The following is a 17,521-nucleotide window of genomic DNA, read 5'->3' on the forward strand; positions in this document are numbered from 1 at the left end:
AGCCCCTCATTTCCCCCTTCCCTTCCTCATCAGAGCCCCTCATTTCCCCCAGTTCCTCCTTCAGATCTCTGATGTCCTGCTATTCCTCTCTTTTTCTTTAATTGTTGATATGGGTGTGTGTATATTTCTACAAGTAAATTTTTAAATTTTATTTTATGCATATCACATAAAATTTATTTTATGTTTGGCCTGCATATATGTACTACACACATACAGTGCCTGTGGCGGTCAGAAGAGGGTATCCAATCCCTTGGAGCTGACATTACAGAAGGTTGTGAACCATCACATGTGTGCTGGGAATCAAACCCAGGTTCCCTGGGCGAGCAGCCGGTTCTCCTAACTGCTGAGCCATCTCTCTAGTCTCCCTGCATCTCATGTGGGACCCGGTGAGGAAATAGACTGGGAGGGTGAGGTTACTTGTTTAAGGTCACGTGGCCAGTAGATGAGAAGTTAATGGCCATCTGAGCAAACCCACTCATAGGAAGTGGGCATTTTGTGATGATTATAGTGTCTGAAAAGGGAGGAAAGCCTTCAAAGGCTTGAGCCAGCTAAATAGCCCGTCTGTGATTTCATTGCTTTTAAGTTTCTGTAGGTGGTTTCCTTTTGAGATGGAGTCTCCCTCTACAGCCTTGGCTGGTCTGAAACTTGCTATGTAGATTATACTGGCCCTGAGTTCATAGAGGTCTGCCTGCCTCTGCCACTGAGAATGCTGGGATTAAAGCTGTATGCCTATCTCTACTGGTTGTAATTTAGTAAGACTTTTCAAAGATGGTAACATTTTTGTAATGATAAGATAAATGAAGGGAAAAAAAGATGCTGATATTATTATTTTAATTTTTTCATTTTGTGTGTGTGTGTTTGCAATGCACATGCATGTGTGTACAATTATATATATATAATTGAATAATACAATTATATATATAATTATATATATAATTGAATATATATATTTGAAGGATACAACTGTATAACATATATATATATATATATATATATATATATATATATATATATATATGCCAAAAGTCAACACTGGATGTTGCTGTCTTCCTTAATCCCTTCTCCATTGTCTGTATTTCTCTCTCTCTTTCTCTCTCATTCTTTCTTTCATTCTTTTAGCTTTATTAGTGTTTTGCCCGGCTGTATGTCTGTATGAAGGTGTCAGATTCCCCGGACTGGAGTTACAAATAGATGGTGAACTGCCGTGTGGGTGCTGGGAATTGAACCCAGGTCCTCTGAAATAACAGCCAGTGTTCTTAACTGCCAAGTCATCTCTTCAGCCCCTCCATCTTATTTCTTCAAACTGGGTCTTTCACTAAACTTCGAGATTGCAGTGCAGTTAGACTAGCTGGCCAACAAGCCCTGGGATCCCCTGTCTGCCTCCTCAGTGCTGAGGTTATAGGTCCAATGTCTTGCCTGGCTTTTATGTGGTTGTAGCTGGGGAGCTGGGTTCAGGCCCTCATGCTTGCACTTGCACAGCCACTGAGCCAGCTCCCCAGACCTCTATTTTTTTCCTGTTTTTAATATTACTAATTCATATTTCTCCCTCTCCCTCCTGCATCTTTCTCTCTGTCTCTCTATCTCTGTCTCTGTGTGTGTGCGTGTGCGTGTGTGTGTGTAAACCAGAGAACAGCTTGTAGGAGTCAGTTGTCTCCTCCAACCAGATGGATTTAATCATATAATCAGGTTTGCTGGCAAATGCTTTTACTAACAGAATCATTTCCCTGGCTCTGTTTTTGAGACAAAGATCCCATGCTATAGCCAAGGATAGCTCATAACATATGTAGCCTAGGCTGACTTCAAACTCCTATTAATCATTCTACCTCAGTCTCCTGGGCCACTGGGATTATAGTTATGAGCATTTGGCTCTGATAGCCATTTTGAATTATTAGATCAACAGTATTTTGTTTTTTGTTTTTGTTTTTGTTTTGTTTTGTTTTGTTTTTGAGACAACAGGGTTTCACTATGTAGCTCAGGTTGTCTTGAAATTTACTATGTAGACCAAGCTGGCCCCTGAACTCATGGAGATCCGATTCCTTTTGCCCCCTAAATCATAGGATTAAGGTGTTGTGTGTAGTTTTAAAAATCACACTACCCGCTCTGCCCAGGAGCTGCTGTGCTCTGGCCCCTCTTGGTTCCCTTCCATTCCACCCGGCTTGTTTCCAGGATCAGCCACCGCCAGCTCTCACCTGGCTTCCTTTTCTACCCACCTTATGCTCTGGGAGTTGACTGCTCCACCAGCCTACTCCCAAGACCCTTGCTCCAGGAGGGGTTGCATTGCCATCCCCACCCAAGACCCTTGAATCCGTGGATAAAGGACACACACTCAGCTTGTCACTTTACAGCTTGTCTTTCATGGCACAATTGCTGGCACAGATACCTCCTGCCTGGAAAGGTGTGCCTTACCAATTTATAATCTCTGTCATCAAACATCTTTGGCCACCCACCCATAGCAGAGGCCAAAGGCTCCAGCTGCCCCAAAATCTTACATGATTGTTGTGTGCCTCTCGTTCCAAAGGATGGCAGAAAAAAAGCCCCTCTCTTTTTCCCTGCATCTCCTTTTTTTCTCTTGGGACCTGGAAACCCACCTGTACCTTCTGTCCAGCAATTGGCCCATGGCCTTCTTCATTGACAAGTTAAGAACCAATTGGGGAACAAGACGTTAGTGACAGACCTCCCCCCTCTCTGTACATTAAGGTGTGCCCCACCCCATCCAGCATTAATCATTTGTGTTTGTTTGTTTCAAGACAGGGTTTCTCTATGTAGCCTAGCTGTCTGAATTCACTCTGTAGATTGGTCTAGCCTCGAGATCCACTAGCCTCTGCTACCCATGTGCTGGGATTAAAGGTGTGTGCCACCATCTGGCTTGTTTTGGTTTCTCCAGACAGTGTTTCTCTGTGTAACTCTGGCTGTCCTGGAACTGTCTCTATAGGCCAGGCTGACCTCAAACTCAGAGGTCTCTCTGCCTCTGTCCAAGCACTGGGACTAAAGGCGTGCACTACAACCGCCTGGCATTAAGCAAGCTTTCAAATGTCTGTAAAGTCTTTGTTGTAGTTACTGAGACAGACTTGTCATTTTCCAGATGAGACGGAGGCTGATCGGGTAAGTCTCGTGTCACTTGACATGACAGTTTAGCAGGGCTTTGAAGGCAGCTCCTCAGACTCGCCATCTGAGCTCATGGTATCTTTATGCTTGATTATTTTTCAATTCTTTGCTTTTTCTGTGAATCCATTTCCTTATATGGATTTGATAGATAGTCTATGATTTTATTTTAAATTGGAATCTGGACTGCATGACTGTCTAATGTATAAAAATAATAACCCCTACATGTGTGGCTGCTAATTCTCCAGAGGACTAGAATACTGCAAGATTGGATTTTGTCTTAACTGTTTATAGCTGTGAATGTGGCAGATGAGTCCCTATGGGACGAAGCCGTCTGTACCTTGACAGGTTGTCAGCATCCACAATGCTGGGCATCACTTCGACGGATTGAGAGGGGCCATCCTAGGATCCTGGACACATCCCCCAAATCTCCCCAAGAGCCTGAAGGTGTGTTAGCTAACTTCTGTCTTCTCCTCCACCAAGTCCCTGTGCTGTTTCTGTTTGGTTTCTTTTTTCCAAGCAGCAGGTTACAAGTTTTGCTCTGGTTTGCTTTCTCAGATAAACTCCCGACACTCACTGTTGTAAATATCATGGATACCTGCTTGTGGACCAAGAAGAGGGTGGTTCAGGGACAACCATCAGAATTTACCTTCCTCAAGGATCGTTTTCCATTGTCGAAACCAACTTCCAAACGTCAGAGCAGGTCAATTACCGTGGAATCTTTCCTTAGAAACTGTGTCTCCAAATCCCAGGTCTGCACTTCTCTTATCCACTCAGATGACTCTGAGAAGGCTACGTTTAAAGGAACATACTAAGGACTGGGGATAGAGTTTAGCATGCAGGAGGCTTTGGGTTTGATCTCTAGTACCATTAAAGACAGAGCAGCCAAATGTAACCTATCCAAAATTAAGTCAGTAGTAAATGGGGAGGGGGAACCCAAGAGGAAACTGCCAACAAGTGTTCCACGGGTAGGGTAGTTTGGAGCCTCGTTGGTTTGTCATTGTGAAGTACTGTTGCCTGGGTGATATAATTAGTGAAATTTATTGTCACAGAATTCTGAATTCTGTTTGAAATCAAGAGTCAGAAAGTTATTTCTTTCTGGGCCCCTCTCCTAGGAGATGGCATCATGTCCCTCAGTCTTCTCGTGGCCCTTGCTCTTGGTGTGTCTGCACCCTAATCTCCTGTTATAAACACACTAGTGCTATTGGGTAAGGACCCACCCACAGGACCTCATCCGACCTTAGTTATCTCTCTAAAGATTCTGTCTCCAAATATGGTCACAATCTGAAGTACTGGGCTTAGGAACTCAGCAAATGAATTTTTTAAGTGTCAGGACACAACTTAGCTACTAATAGGACAATCTTGTCGTCCTCTGAAGGTCAGCAGAGAGCAGCGTCCACAAGCCTGCCTGCCTGCCCCCAGCCCTCTTTTCTTGACAAGGTCTCTTCATAATCCCCACTGTCCTGAAACTCACTAAGAAGACTAGGCTGGTCCTGAACTCAGAGATCTACTTGTTTCTGCCTCCTAAGTGCTGGGATTAAAGGCATGAACCACCGTGCCTGGGTCATGCTGTCATTCTTTTTTTTTTTTTTTTTTAAGTTTTAGATATGAAACTACTTGTAAGCTTCTAGGGTTTTTGTTTAATCTCTTGCAGAGTCCAGCAGTCTAGGGGACCCAGTTTTGCTGAAACATGAAATTGCAGTGCAAGTGTCTGTGGAAGCGTCAGCATTTGAAATTCAAAGACCTTGCTGCTCAGAGTCCAAGCACAGTGGCCACCTTCTAAGTGATTTCCTTTCTCTAGTCAATGTAAGCAAGCTGGTAGTTTTCTTAGGCTTAAGGTAGACTCTCTGATTCACTAGGACCTGAGCCCTGGGCAAACATCATCCACATCCAGCCGAGACCTCGGCCCCACTGGGCCCCACATCTGCACACAGGCACAGAGTACATTTCTGCTCTTGCCAGGTTCCATGTGCCAGCACTGCAGAGAGCCCCCTTACCCGTCCGTCAGCTCCTGTTGCATCTGGTTTCCTTCTGTGTTCTTGCTGTCCGCCTCAGCCTTTGTCCTAGATTATTCCCACAGGACTTTGTGTGAGCTTCTGCTTGCCTGTCTCTCCTCCAACACTTTTACATTCTGACCAGCAGATTAAGCGTCTGGGAATAATGCTCCACCCATCTTCTCACTCAATCTATTCCTTCTAATTTGCTCACTATGGAGTTGTAGCCCACTGAAGAGACTCCAATCAGCTGACAAAAATGGCCCTGGCAGGCCTTGCTCTTCTCCCCTTTTCCCTCTGCATTGCTAAAATATCCATCAGATTATATTCCTAAAGTTAGCCATCAAGGTTCCCTTACTTAGCCACTTGCTCTTCCTGAGGCTGACTGCCAAGGCACAGCTATCAGAGTATTGAAGCCCAGCAAACAGAAGCTCCCTTTGGTTCATCTAAACATGCTCAGTAACACACCTCACCCCAACAGGACGCTCCCCCCTTTACCTTTATAAACAGCCATTTTCCTGGGTGCCACTGTAGTGAAAATTTTTGTTTCTTTAAAAACACAGAAATATTATAAGAAAGTGTTCTCATTTTAATCCCAGGTATGGGATATGGGCTGCTTCAGACTGTCCACAGCAGCTGACTATGATTTGCCTTGTCCTCTAGCAGGGATGTGATTTTGCCAGCTCCAGAGATTTTATGCAAGTATGTGATGTTTGGAATTCTGGGGACTTTTCAGAGGCTATATAAATGCTAGAGCCCTGACAGAGGTGGCTGGTTGGCTGGTTAGTGGTTGGAAGCAATTTGTTGTAGTTGTATGCAAAGAGATGAGAAGAAGAAATTAGAATCCTGATGGCAAAGATCAAACTTGCCCCAAGAAACTCAATGCCCCTGATCAGCGGGAAATAATCTAATGATACCGTTGCCCCCTCTCCCCTCTATCCTTTTTTCTCTTCTTCCTAGTTTTAGGATGTTGGAAGGGAAGAAGATGAGTGGAAAAGGGTAGAAGAAAAAGGAACCCACAAAGTAGCCAAAAGTCTGGAGACATGCCACGTGTCTCTTCCCTATCCAGAGACAGTGCTTTGTCCCCTGGAACAACCCCCCGCCCCCCCCCCCCGCCTTCTTTCCTTCCCCTTGTCCCTTGTCCTCTGTCTCCTGGCTCCATCTTGTGTTACCTTCCTTTGTTCCTCTGGGGCAAATGAATCTCCTTTGTGCTGAGAACCTGGTCTTGGGGTCCTAAGCCGATACTGATCCTTTCACCTATGTATTGCTCTAGAGGACGGCTGTAGTCACAGCCCTCACTCTCTGAGTTCAGCTTTTTCTCTGACCCAAACTGGCTTTTCTGATGGTGCTTTGCTGTCTCCAACACTTTGCCCAAGCAGTCTTCCCACCCTCTGTTCTGTTTCATTAAGTCCCCAGAGTGGCTTAAACTGCCACAGGAGGTGTGTCTCCTGTGTGTCTCCCTTCCTTGTTCAGTAGGTTCCAGCTGTATTGTCCTTTCTCTCTATCATGTACTCCACAGTTCCCACCCCACAGCTCAGGTACCTACAGTTTGCTCCCTAGCCTGGTGTTTTTGCAATCCACCATGACTTTGGGTCAGAGAGTTGTTATTAGGGCCTGGGCTTTGTGTTGGTGGACGTTGAGTTTTCATTCTTGTCTTTATCCACTGCATGCCAGCAGTACCTCACCTGCAGCTATGACAACCTTAGACACATCCGTACATTGCCTAGAGACCTTTGAAGGCAGAATTGCTCATTTGAGAAAATTGCTTTAGATCCTCCCACAGATAATTCTTCTTTGTTATCCAGCTTGAATTTAAGAATTGCTTTTTCACAGAGGTGAGCACCCTATTTTAAATTTCCCATATACACCTTTACCATCATTTGATTTGGCCTTTTTTTTTTTTTGCCTTTTATTGATTTGTTTGCTTTGCTGCCACAAAACATTGCTCTCATTTCAAAGGAAATAGAAATGTGGTGGCACGACTTTTTAATTCCAACATCCAGGAGACAGAGGCAGGCAGAGCTCTGTAAGTTTGAAGCCAGCCTGGTTAACATAAAAAGTTCCAGGACATCCAGAGCCATGGAGAGGGACCATGTCTCAAACAACAGCCACAACATGAAGGAATGAAATAATGTTGTTCATTCTTGAGGCAAATATGACTAACCACAGACTGAGGCAAAGCAGGAGAGATCTCTGTGATAGGTCTCAGATGCTATATGGCGACATTCTTTTTTCTGTTTCTCTTTTTTCTTTTCTTTTTTTGGGGAGGATGGGGGGTGGGGTCAAGACAAGATGTTTCCTTCTGTAACAGAGCTGTGGCTGTCCTGGACTCAATTTGTAGACCAGGCTGACCTCAAACTCATAGAGATCTTCCTGCCTCTACCTTCTGAGTACTGGGATTGAAGGCATGGATCCAAACAGGAATTTGTTTATCTCATGGGAATAAGCTGGTGTCTGTGCTCAAAGGCTTTCATCCTAGCTGAGGAGGCCAAACCCACCAGCAGTTAGGGGTATCCAGTGTGGAACATCCCAAAAGGACTGCCACGGGGCTATGGAAGCTCAGGAAAGGCTTCCTAACCTAGAGCACCCCATCTGCACAGTGAGCATCTGATCCCAGCCTGAACTTAGAGTAGCACAGTGAAGGAGGAGGCCTGCATTCGGGAAGTTGGCAGGAAGAAAATTCTAAGCTATAGGAATAACACATGTAGGGCCTGCAAAGGAGAGGACATTCTTCAGGAACACTGAGCAGGAATGCCGTGAGTGCTGAGGAGGCTGAGCTACAGAAATAAGAGTGGGGATTGAGCTCTGCGCCCCAGGGGACCTCATGAACCAGGATTGTGGGATCTTTGTTTTCACATACCTCCATATTACTCTTTTGTTCATAAATTTATGTTGTCTTAAAAAATAAAGAGCAAATGATAAAAAACCTTCTTGTTATGCTGTGTGTGTGTGTGTGTGTGTACACGCATCTGGGCATGGCACTGCACACTGGGGAGGTCAGAGGACAACTTTTGGGAATGGGTTCTACATTTCCAGTGTGTTTATCAAGGGTCAAGGTTAGGTAGCCAGGCTTGCACAGTGGGTGCTTTACCCTGAGCCGTCTTGCTGGTCCTTAGCACATTGTTTTTTAGGGCGCTGTGCCTAATTCTGTATAGCTACAAAGAGAGGGCCTGGGCTATGGATCGAGTTGGATGAGATAGCTATAAAGTGCAGTGTGATATGCGTGGAGGGTATCTGTGTTTATTTGACAGTATTAAATCCAGGGCCTCCATAGGAAGTAGATGGGTTTTTCTTCAGAGCATGAACTTTGTTGTTTCGCTGGCTTTCCCCGCTTTGTGTCTTGCTTTATGCTTGGACCTCATATTTTCCAGGTCTCCGAAGGCTTCACGTGATAAAGATGTGACTAGCCGTTCCCCTAGACCTCCCAAAGTAAGTCACAGTTTAAAAAGTTGCCTCCTCTACATTTTCTCTTTATTTGTGGGGGATATTTTGCCTTTGATATTATTGTTTCTTAAAAGTTTTTATTTTCTTTTGTATGGTCATTTTGCCTGCATGTATGTGTGCACACCATGTGTGTACCTGGTACCCGCCAAGGCCAGAAGAGGGCCTCCGATCCCCTGGAGCTGGAGTTATAGATGGTTATGAGCTGGGAGTCAGACCTTGGTCTTCTCCCTGAGCTGTCTACCCATCCCCAGTACTATTCTTCATAATAGATGTAGTCGAATGAGGCGGCTGGTCAGAGCGGTCTAGTACTGGGTCCTTACTGTCTGTGAGCTCTGAGCTCACAGCTTCACATGCTACATTGTCTGTAGAGGCCTCAGAGTCATCTGAGAAAGTTTGGAATAGGGGATGGCTTTCTTTCTGTCTATATAGAACATGTTCAGCATTTAAGTAGACAATCTTATAAGCAGAGAACTTGGATTGCTGAGATGTCAGGCTTAAAGTGGGCCTTAAGGTAATCTACTCTGATGACTTCCTTCCTTTAAAAACTCTAATCCATGGTTAGACAGAGATTTTAGATACATAAATGACATCATCATAATGAAATTTATTATTTTATATAACTAAAAATAATAATAAAAAGTTAGATTTTACAGCCAAAAGAAGCATAATCTTTGCCTCTACCATAGGGGAAGTATTCTGATACTTTCTGTCCTGTTCTCTCCCTTCCTTTCTTTTTCTTCCTTTTTGGTTTTGTTTGTTTTTTGTTTTGTGTGGGCTTTTTGTTTTTGTTTTTGTTTTTTGAGGCAGGGTCTCACTATGTACCCTGGCTGGCCTGAACTTACCGTGTAGATCAGGCTGCCCTAGAACCCACAAAGATCTGTCTCTGCCTTCCCAAGTCAGTTCTGATATGCTGGCAAAAGATCTTTTTTCTTGATAACTTTGAAAAAAGTCTTAAATGAGATATGGGCTAGATGATCTGTAGGATCGCCCTGCACCCTAGTGCTGTGTGACTAATCCCAAGGGTGGGAGACATCTACACGCTCTTCTTCTGGGTATCTGTAACTATAGACATGGTGAACTACAGGAAGAAACCTTGGTTACCTGTACTCAGTATATCTCTGCTTCCAGACTTCAGGCCACACCACCTGCAGGGGACCTAAGGGTTTTCAGTGGACTGGTAGAAGGGGTAGTATTCCCATCCTCATGGGAGATAGGTTGGGTTGCCTAAATTCTACACTAATCTCATGGAGAAGCAAGGAAGGCTATTGTTTAAAAAAATCTTCCCCTTGAGAAGTACGTGTATTGGTATCTGCTACAGGAGGGTAGAATACTTTGAAGATAATTTGGGGGATTAGAAATGCCTCTTTTTTCTATTCAATTTTTAAAAATCTTATTTTATTTTACATGTATGAGTTTTTTTGCCTGCATGTGTGTATGTGTACTGTGTGTATGCCTAATGCCTGTAGAGGTCAGAAGAGGGTGCCAAATTCCCTGGAACTGGAGTTATGAATGGTACCATGTAGGTGCAGGGAACCAAACCCAGATTCTCTGCAAGAGCAACACGTACTCCTAACCACTGGGCCATCTCTCCAGTCCCACAAATGTCTCTTTTTTTAAAACATCATTTTCTGAATCACCAGTTTGTTTGGTGAATGTAACAAGGCACTGTTTGGCCAGAGCTTAATTTCAGCAGGAGACTGGGTCTCAGATCCCATTGCTCCTCTGTTTCTAGCTCTCAGTGTTGAATTTGAATGAAGCAGAACTTCCTTTCCCTGAAGATTCCAGAAACATGGTTGTGACCTGGGTTCCAGAAGGAGCAGAGAAGAATATAAGGTGAGCATCTTGTCTAGAACTTAGAGGCCTCAATGCCCGTGCTCCTTAAATCCCTTGTGGTCTTCCGCACACCATTCCCCTTTGTGATCTCCCTCTTAACTACCTCATAAGCAGCAGCATGCCAAACACAGAAAGTGATCACGGCTTGCTTCTGCCGTTTACTACACTGGAGTTCTGTTGTGATGTTCTGTAAGATGCATGCTGTGGGAATTCTCTACTTCAGATTCGATATGGAAGTAAATAGCATAGACAGGGTGGTCCAGTTTGCTTACCACACTTATTTGTTTTACATATACATGTATGCATGTGTGCCATAGCACAAGTATAGTGGTCAGAAGACAGTTTGTTGAAGGTGGTTCTCCTTCTACCATGTGGGATGGGATCCAGAGATCAAACAGGTAGTTGGGCATGACTTTCCACTTCTTTCTTTTTAACATTTATTTACTAAGGGGGTACAAGTATGCCAAGGAGCATATGCAGAAGTCAGAGAATAACTTATGAAAGAAAGTCAGAGGAGAATTTGCAGTAGGTGGTGCTCTCCTTCCTTTCCACCATGTGGATTCCAGGGACCAAAGTCAGCATCAGGCTTGGTGACAGGCACCTTTACCTGGTAAGCCATCTTGCTGTTCTTCCTCCCAAAGCTAAATTTGTTTATGAGGTTTAAAAAATAAGTGTTGGACCCATGAGATGACTTAGCAAGCAAGGACACTTTCTACCCATCCCAATGACCTGAGTTTGATCCCTGGAACACACATGGTAAATTGAGAAAAGTGACCTCAACGAGTCGTTCTCTGACCCCCATTGCATGGTGGCATGTGTAACCTCAGTCCCCTCAATAAATACATGTAAAAAAAGAGACTTTCACTTAAAAAGAAACACATGGAAAACAGCCCTCAGTAAAACATATAAAATTCTGATTTCAACCCCGAGACCTAGGGCATCAATACAGAATGAACAGTATATCAGACTTGGGTCTAAGCAGAAGGGAGGCCCAGAGGCTTGCTAGCATTGACTACTGTAGGAAAAGTGTTGGCTTTTCTTTAACTATCACTGATATTCTAATTCTTTTAATGACTAAGTTAAAACTGTAATAACAAAGCAACCTGCTCATTTTTAGCTACCTCAAGAATTTTTTTCCATTTTCTCTTTGTGCCCAAATAGTCCTTCCTTAAACATGCTTTTGTGTGTGTGCATTACGCTGTCACTTTGTGTGTGTGCATTACACTGTCACCAACCTGAGCCATAGAAATTTGTTTTTTATGTAGGGAGGTGTGAGGAAGGAGCCCCGGGGATAGAATGCTGGCTCTATGAGAGAAGAGAACCTGTAGCTTCCTGCCATCTCCAGGCTGGTCACTTACAGACAGCCTTAGTGTGTCTACTTAAAATTTCTGGGAATGAGTTCTGGTTTTTCTTATTTCAAGACCAGTTCGAAAGACTGCTGTTTCCGCCAGGCCTGAGAAGAAGAGGAGAAAGAAACTGGGAGAGGTAAGTTCCGTGCTTTGTCCCTTATGAAGTGATTCTGTAGGGTTGATGGTTTTCCTCATTCTTTTATATGAATGGACAAACTCCTTTACCCAAAGGGTAAAAGAAACCCTTTCTTTAAGACTAGCTACAGGGCTGGAGAGATGGCTCAGTGGTTAAGAGCACTGACTGCACTTCCAGAGGTCCTGAGTTCAAATCCCAGCAACCACATGGTGGCTCACAACCATCTGTAATGAGATCTGATGCCCTCTTCTGGTGTGTCTGAAGACAGCAACAGTGTATTCATATATAATAAATAAATAAATCTTTAAAAAAAAAAAAAAGACTAGCTACAGATGGCTTCAGATGCCTTCTCTATCTACTCTCTGTAGGACGATAAGGAATACTTAGAAGAGAGGACAGAGAGGAAACACTGGCTATCCAGGGAAGAGTTTTGTCAGCTAATCCCCAGTGTGATGGGGCAGTATTCCAATGGACCAGGGGGTTATTAAGATCTGGGTTCTCAACCCCAAGCCTGCTTTCCTGCTAAATGTGACCTGTGCCCCTCAAAGTGGTTCCTGCTCCATTTCCTTCCTTAACCAATTTCCATGTCAGTTTTCGGTCTGGCATCTAATTAGATGGTTACTGTGGGTTTGTTCAGAGGATAAAGGAGTGGCCTCTCCCGAAAAGCAAATTGATCCTGGCTTGATCTCAATGGAATAGGATGTTAGAAGTCCAGCAAGGGAGAAGTTGGTTGTCCTTCATGATGGAGAGGAGGTAGGGAAATTGAAGGAGGCCTGTGTGTTATTTGTTGTTGCAGTGTCTGTCACCAAAATACCTGAGAGGGAAATTTCACAGAAGAAGAGATTTCTGTCAGCTCACGCAGTTGCTTGGCCTCACCTGCCTGGCAGAATGTTGGGATGGTGGGAGCCTGTGGCAGAGGATGGTCAGGTCTTGATAGACTGGTTGCAGAGAGAAAGGAGTGCAGCAAGCAGCTAGGGAGAGCTGTGGCCTCTAGGGCCACGTGTCCCGATGCCTACTGCTGCCAACCAGGCTCCACTTCCCCTGACTGCTTCCCAGCTATTCTCCATGTTATGAGTCCATTAAAGGGCAATCCACTCCTTACACTCCTGCAAGGGCCAGACACATCCAGAGGGTGCTCCACTAATCTCTTTAACATTTTTATTTATTGTTGTAGTTGTTGTCGTTGTCATCATCATTATAATGAGTGTGTGTGTGTGTGTGTGTGTGTGTGTGTGTGTAAGCACATGTGTGCCATCGTATGGGTATAGACATAAAGGACAACTCTTCGGAGCCGATTCTTTCCTTTCATCATGGGCTCCAGTTTGTGCAGTAAGGGCTGTTTACCATTGAGTCTCACTGCCATTTACCATTTAATCATTTACCATTGAGTCTCACCTCAGTGTTGTTTCCCCTCCCCCCTTCCCCTCTTCCTCTTTCTCCCCCCACTCCTCGCCACCCCCCACTCCCTGCTCACTCCGACCCAAAGGGTATTATTATTATTATGATGATGATGATGATGGAAGCACACTGTTGCTGTCTTCAGACACCCAGAAGAGGGCATCAGATCTCATTTCGGATGGTTGTAAGCCACCATGTGGTTGCTGGGATTTGAACTCATGACTTCCAGAAGAGCAGTCAGTGCTCTTAACCTCTGAACTGTCTCACCAACAAACCCCCCCCCCCCAGTGTTTTTAATTCAATCAAATTGACACTGTCTGGAATCAAGGAGCTTCATTTGTCAGGGTGGAATGTTGGTGGGAAGAAACAGGCTTGACAAGGACGCTTCAGAGAGTCCCTTGCATTGTTTCTCTTCCAGAAAAGCAAGCCATCTCTGTACCCTGGAAGGCAGTGCTCGAAGAGTCCAGCAGTGCTTGTCCCTCCCCCATCTCCAGTACACTTCTTGGATCAATTAAGTTCCGAAAGCATACCACTCTGGGCCCAAGTCGACATGCTTCCCCAGGCTCTCCTGAAGGAGTGGTGAGCATCGTGGAGCCGTGTGGAGAGAGCCAGAACCCTGCTTTTCATTGAAGCCGAGTAAAGGCAAAATGATGTGCTCTGAGAACAGGGAGCCAGCTGTGACCCTGCTTGTTTGTGTCTGCTCACAGGCAGGGTGACAGTCACCACTGCCACCACCATCCAATGCTGACCGACTGCTGGGCTCACACAGAGCACATTATGTGCATTCTCACTTGAAATTCTCTTCTCCTTTTTTTTTCTCACAGATTAATTATAGATGTTTATCCATTTGGGAGACAGAATGGTGTGTGTGGTTTGGAGTGTGACACTTTTGAGTTGTATGTTGAGCCTTAACTGGCTTTGTGAATACTGGTAACTTATTTAGGTCATTTCTGCATAGCCCTCCTCGTTTACACACTGGGGAGGGTGGTAACATCTGCCCCTGGGTGCTAGAAGGGGTTAGTGATTTAAAGTCTAGCATACAGCAAGCCCGTAAGAGACTCAGTCGTGGTCATGCTAGTTGAGCGGGAAATGCATTACCGAGGAAGCCCTTGCAAGGCTTTCTAGAGCCAAAGTGGAAGTGTCTTCAGATGTCAGCCCTTTTTGTCTTTCTCTTTAGCCCCGCTCTCTGGGGAGACATGCTGCTGACTGTCTGGGTGTCTTTGTCCCCTTTAGCATCTTGGAACATGAGAAATCCTTGTCTTACCCTGAGGTGAAGATAGAGTTGTCCAAGATGAGAAAGAGTCTTCCACTGGAAAAAAGCCAACCTGATAGTACTATCTCATCTAAGATGTATCTGACTATCCAACGCCTCACCCTGCAAGTAAGAGCCACTCACCTCAGAGGAGGCCTATGAGAAGATCAAGCCCATCTGTCTTCAAGGCAGAATTGGTTTTCTGTTTATACTTTGTTCTTCCCTGCTACTCTGCCTTGAAGATCTGAGGGCTAGATTGTATGGAAGTAGAAGTCCGTATAGGGAGATGGGCAAGGGGAGGGATGCCTCTGGTTCTTCTGGACTGTTTCTAACTCCTTTTCCTTTGTCCTTGGACATTGGTACAATCCTGCTGCAAAACATCAGTTTCTCAAAACATGTTTACAGACTAGGTAGGTAGATACTGTATTTGGAGCAAAGAAAGATCCACAGAAAGGCTTTTTGTTAATAACCCCCAACCCTGACAGAAACCATCACTGCGGTATCCTGCTCGTCTGAGGAAGCTGCGCTACAGGAAGCGAGGCGAGGGCCTCGCTGGGCATGGATCTTCAGGTACCACCCTCTCTCAACACCACATAGTTCTCTAAGGTCCTGAGGTTCCTGTTCAGAGTTGTTTCCTGCCACAGTCACACAGGTGCATGTGATGAACTCAGGAGACTGCAGTTTGAGAGCAGCTTCTTGCTTGGTCCTGGCCAGGGAAGGAGAGTCACCATAGTGGGGCTGGTTACTGTAGGTAGCCTAGCAGAAGGTGTGGGATGTCAGTCGAGGAGAGGACTAAGCCAGCTTCTTTGGTTACCAGATTCCTTGATGCAGCAGGGGAAGGTGAAAACCTCTAAGAAACAGGTAGAATCATGAGGGAAGCCCTTGGGATGTGGGTGTGGCGTGGGCTGGGAAGGGATACCTAAGAGGAGGGTTCTCCCCTGGCTGCCAGCTGTGGGTATGAGATTGCGCTGACAGTCATTTAAAGTTCTTTGTTTTTGCAAAAGTTTTCTTCACTTCCCAAAGACCTAATTCAGTTCCATCTCATGTTAATTTCATGTTAATTTCGAGAAGAAAGCCAAGAGAAGTGTTTCCGACCAGTATGGTATGTATATGTCTACCTGTGCTTAGTCAAGTAGAATTCTGGGATGTGGTGGAGGGCAGATGTCAAGCATGCCTTATCATTTTGACACTTACTTCTGTCAGGCATTCAGGCTTGTTCTGGGAAAGCTCAGTCTGGCTGGCTGGCCCACCTCAAATCACCCTTTATCTGGATAGTCACTGATCAAGCAGGTTGGGCCATGTACCTCTTCACATGGGCATCTGAGAGAAGACTGACTCATAGTTGGAATTTCTTCAGACCTTGCTTTAGAAAGAACAGAGTGAGGACAGGGTGTAGTGATACATGCCTATACCATACATCACAGGCTGAGGCAGGAGGGTCCATAGACAGATCCTTTTCTCACGAGCCCTCTGGCTTCCACACTAAAAGCTGGTGAGTTCTGAGGTTCAGCTGGCAGTCAACACATTGTATCAACAGTAGCCAATACTCAACAGACAAACTTTTTTTGGTTAGTGTTCATGTTGAAACCTAGAATAGTACATCTCTTTTTGGTATACTGTTTGGCTGACATTTCCCAGCTTGAATGCAGAGTGGGAAGAGCCAAGGAAGACTCACCCTGAATCTTGTTAAGATTGTTCTTCCTTGTTCAGACTGTGTGTTGCTGGCTTTACTCTGTAAACAACAGGATTTTCAGAATTCCCTCTGGAATCTGGGGTCCTGAGTGGAATCAGGCGAGAGGCACCTGAGACCCCTTGCTTTGTGTCACATCTCACTATTGTGAGACGTTAGCCTGAAGGTCTACAAAGGGTGTTGAGCTTCATGTAGGAAGTAGAAGAGGCTGAGGCCCAGGGTAGGAGATTTGTCCAGGGTGAGTTCAGATCCAGAGTGATCACTACCATTTCCACAATTCTATTCTGATACCTCTGTGCTTCTTCTAACAAGAGCTGTCTTGCTTGGGTGACTGGAGTTCCTCTTTGAGTTACAGTCGTGGAGCAGTAGCCTATCTTCTCTGAGTAGAGAAGGGCTTTACAGAAGAGTTGACTTGTCAATTGGCTCTTTAACATATATGGCTTCCTGGTATGGGAAAAGAATTCCCGGAATTGAGAATAGCTTATGAAGAGGCATCTTGGAGGAGTATGGCTGCTTAGTGTAGCTGTTAGTATTTAGGGGTGTGTGTGGAGAGGGGAGAGTCTGCACATGGATCTGGCCTTTATTTCCCAGGGCAGTAGGTCCACCCTGGCTGCACACTGAAGCCAATTGAGAGACTTTTAAAACTCTTTAACAAGCAACCTGAACCCTACATGTTTTAGATTAGAATTTCTGGAATTCAATGTCTGTTAAAGCTTTCCAGTGAGCCGGGCAGTGGTGGCGCATGCCTTTAATCCCAGCACTTGGGAGGCAGAGGCAGGCGGATCTCTGAGTTCGAGAGTTCGAGGCTAGCCTGGTCTACAGAGTGAGTTCCAGGACAGCCAGGGCTACACAGAGAAACCCTGTCTTGAAAAACAAACAAACAAACAAAAAAAAGCTTTCCAGTGCTGCTCGTATGAAGTTTGGATGAGAATCAGGGCTTGTTGGGAGCCAACAGGAAACAGGATGCTTGGAAACTGTCTGTCTAGAGAAAACTGAGAAACGAGAGGTTGGGTTCATTAAGGATGTTGTTGAGAAAACAGCGTGCGTAAAAGAAACAACCGAGGCCCTGTATTAAGAGGCTAATGTGGTCTGCTGGGGTCATCACCAGAGAAGGGCAAATCACATTCTCAAAAGAGGGCTAGTAACAGGTGGAAACAGAGCTAGCAGCTCCTTGATTGCTTTTTGAGACAGGTTCCTACTGTGTAGCCCAAGCTGGCTTAGCACTCACTATATAGGTCAGGTTGAGCTTGAAACCTTGATTCTTCTTTCCTTCCTTCTAAGTGCTAGGATGACAGGAGCCATCCATGTCACTACTGTACCTGA

At 45.0% G+C, this 17,521-nt stretch overlaps 1 protein-coding gene across 3 annotated transcripts in view; it reads left to right on the forward strand.

Annotated features, from left to right (window-relative positions):
* CUNH9orf43 (chromosome unknown C9orf43 homolog) overlaps nt 1–17,521 on the forward strand; it is a 25,686-nt gene that overhangs the window by 3,573 nt on the left and 4,592 nt on the right. Inside the window, exons 2-11 of one of the 3 annotated variants that reach the window (XM_028780009.1) lie at nt 3,397–3,549; nt 3,661–3,805; nt 8,468–8,525; nt 10,273–10,373; nt 11,795–11,858; nt 13,675–13,835; nt 14,490–14,637; nt 14,994–15,078; nt 15,326–15,369; nt 15,577–15,610. In XM_028780009.1, coding sequence (XP_028635842.1) covers nt 3,397–3,549; nt 3,661–3,805; nt 8,468–8,525; nt 10,273–10,373; nt 11,795–11,858; nt 13,675–13,835; nt 14,490–14,637; nt 14,994–15,078; nt 15,326–15,369; nt 15,577–15,610 — 993 coding nt within the window. The remainder of the gene's footprint in view (nt 1–3,396; nt 3,550–3,660; nt 3,806–8,467; nt 8,526–10,272; nt 10,374–11,794; nt 11,859–13,674; nt 13,836–14,489; nt 14,638–14,993; nt 15,079–15,325; nt 15,370–15,576; nt 15,611–17,521) is intronic. The other 2 variants (XM_028780010.1, XM_028780011.1) reach the window with 2 other exon arrangements.

This window comes from Grammomys surdaster, unplaced genomic scaffold, assembly GCF_004785775.1.
Source record: "Grammomys surdaster isolate TR1022 unplaced genomic scaffold, NIH_TR_1.0 363, whole genome shotgun sequence".
Taxonomy (NCBI): Eukaryota; Metazoa; Chordata; class Mammalia; order Rodentia; family Muridae; genus Grammomys; species Grammomys surdaster.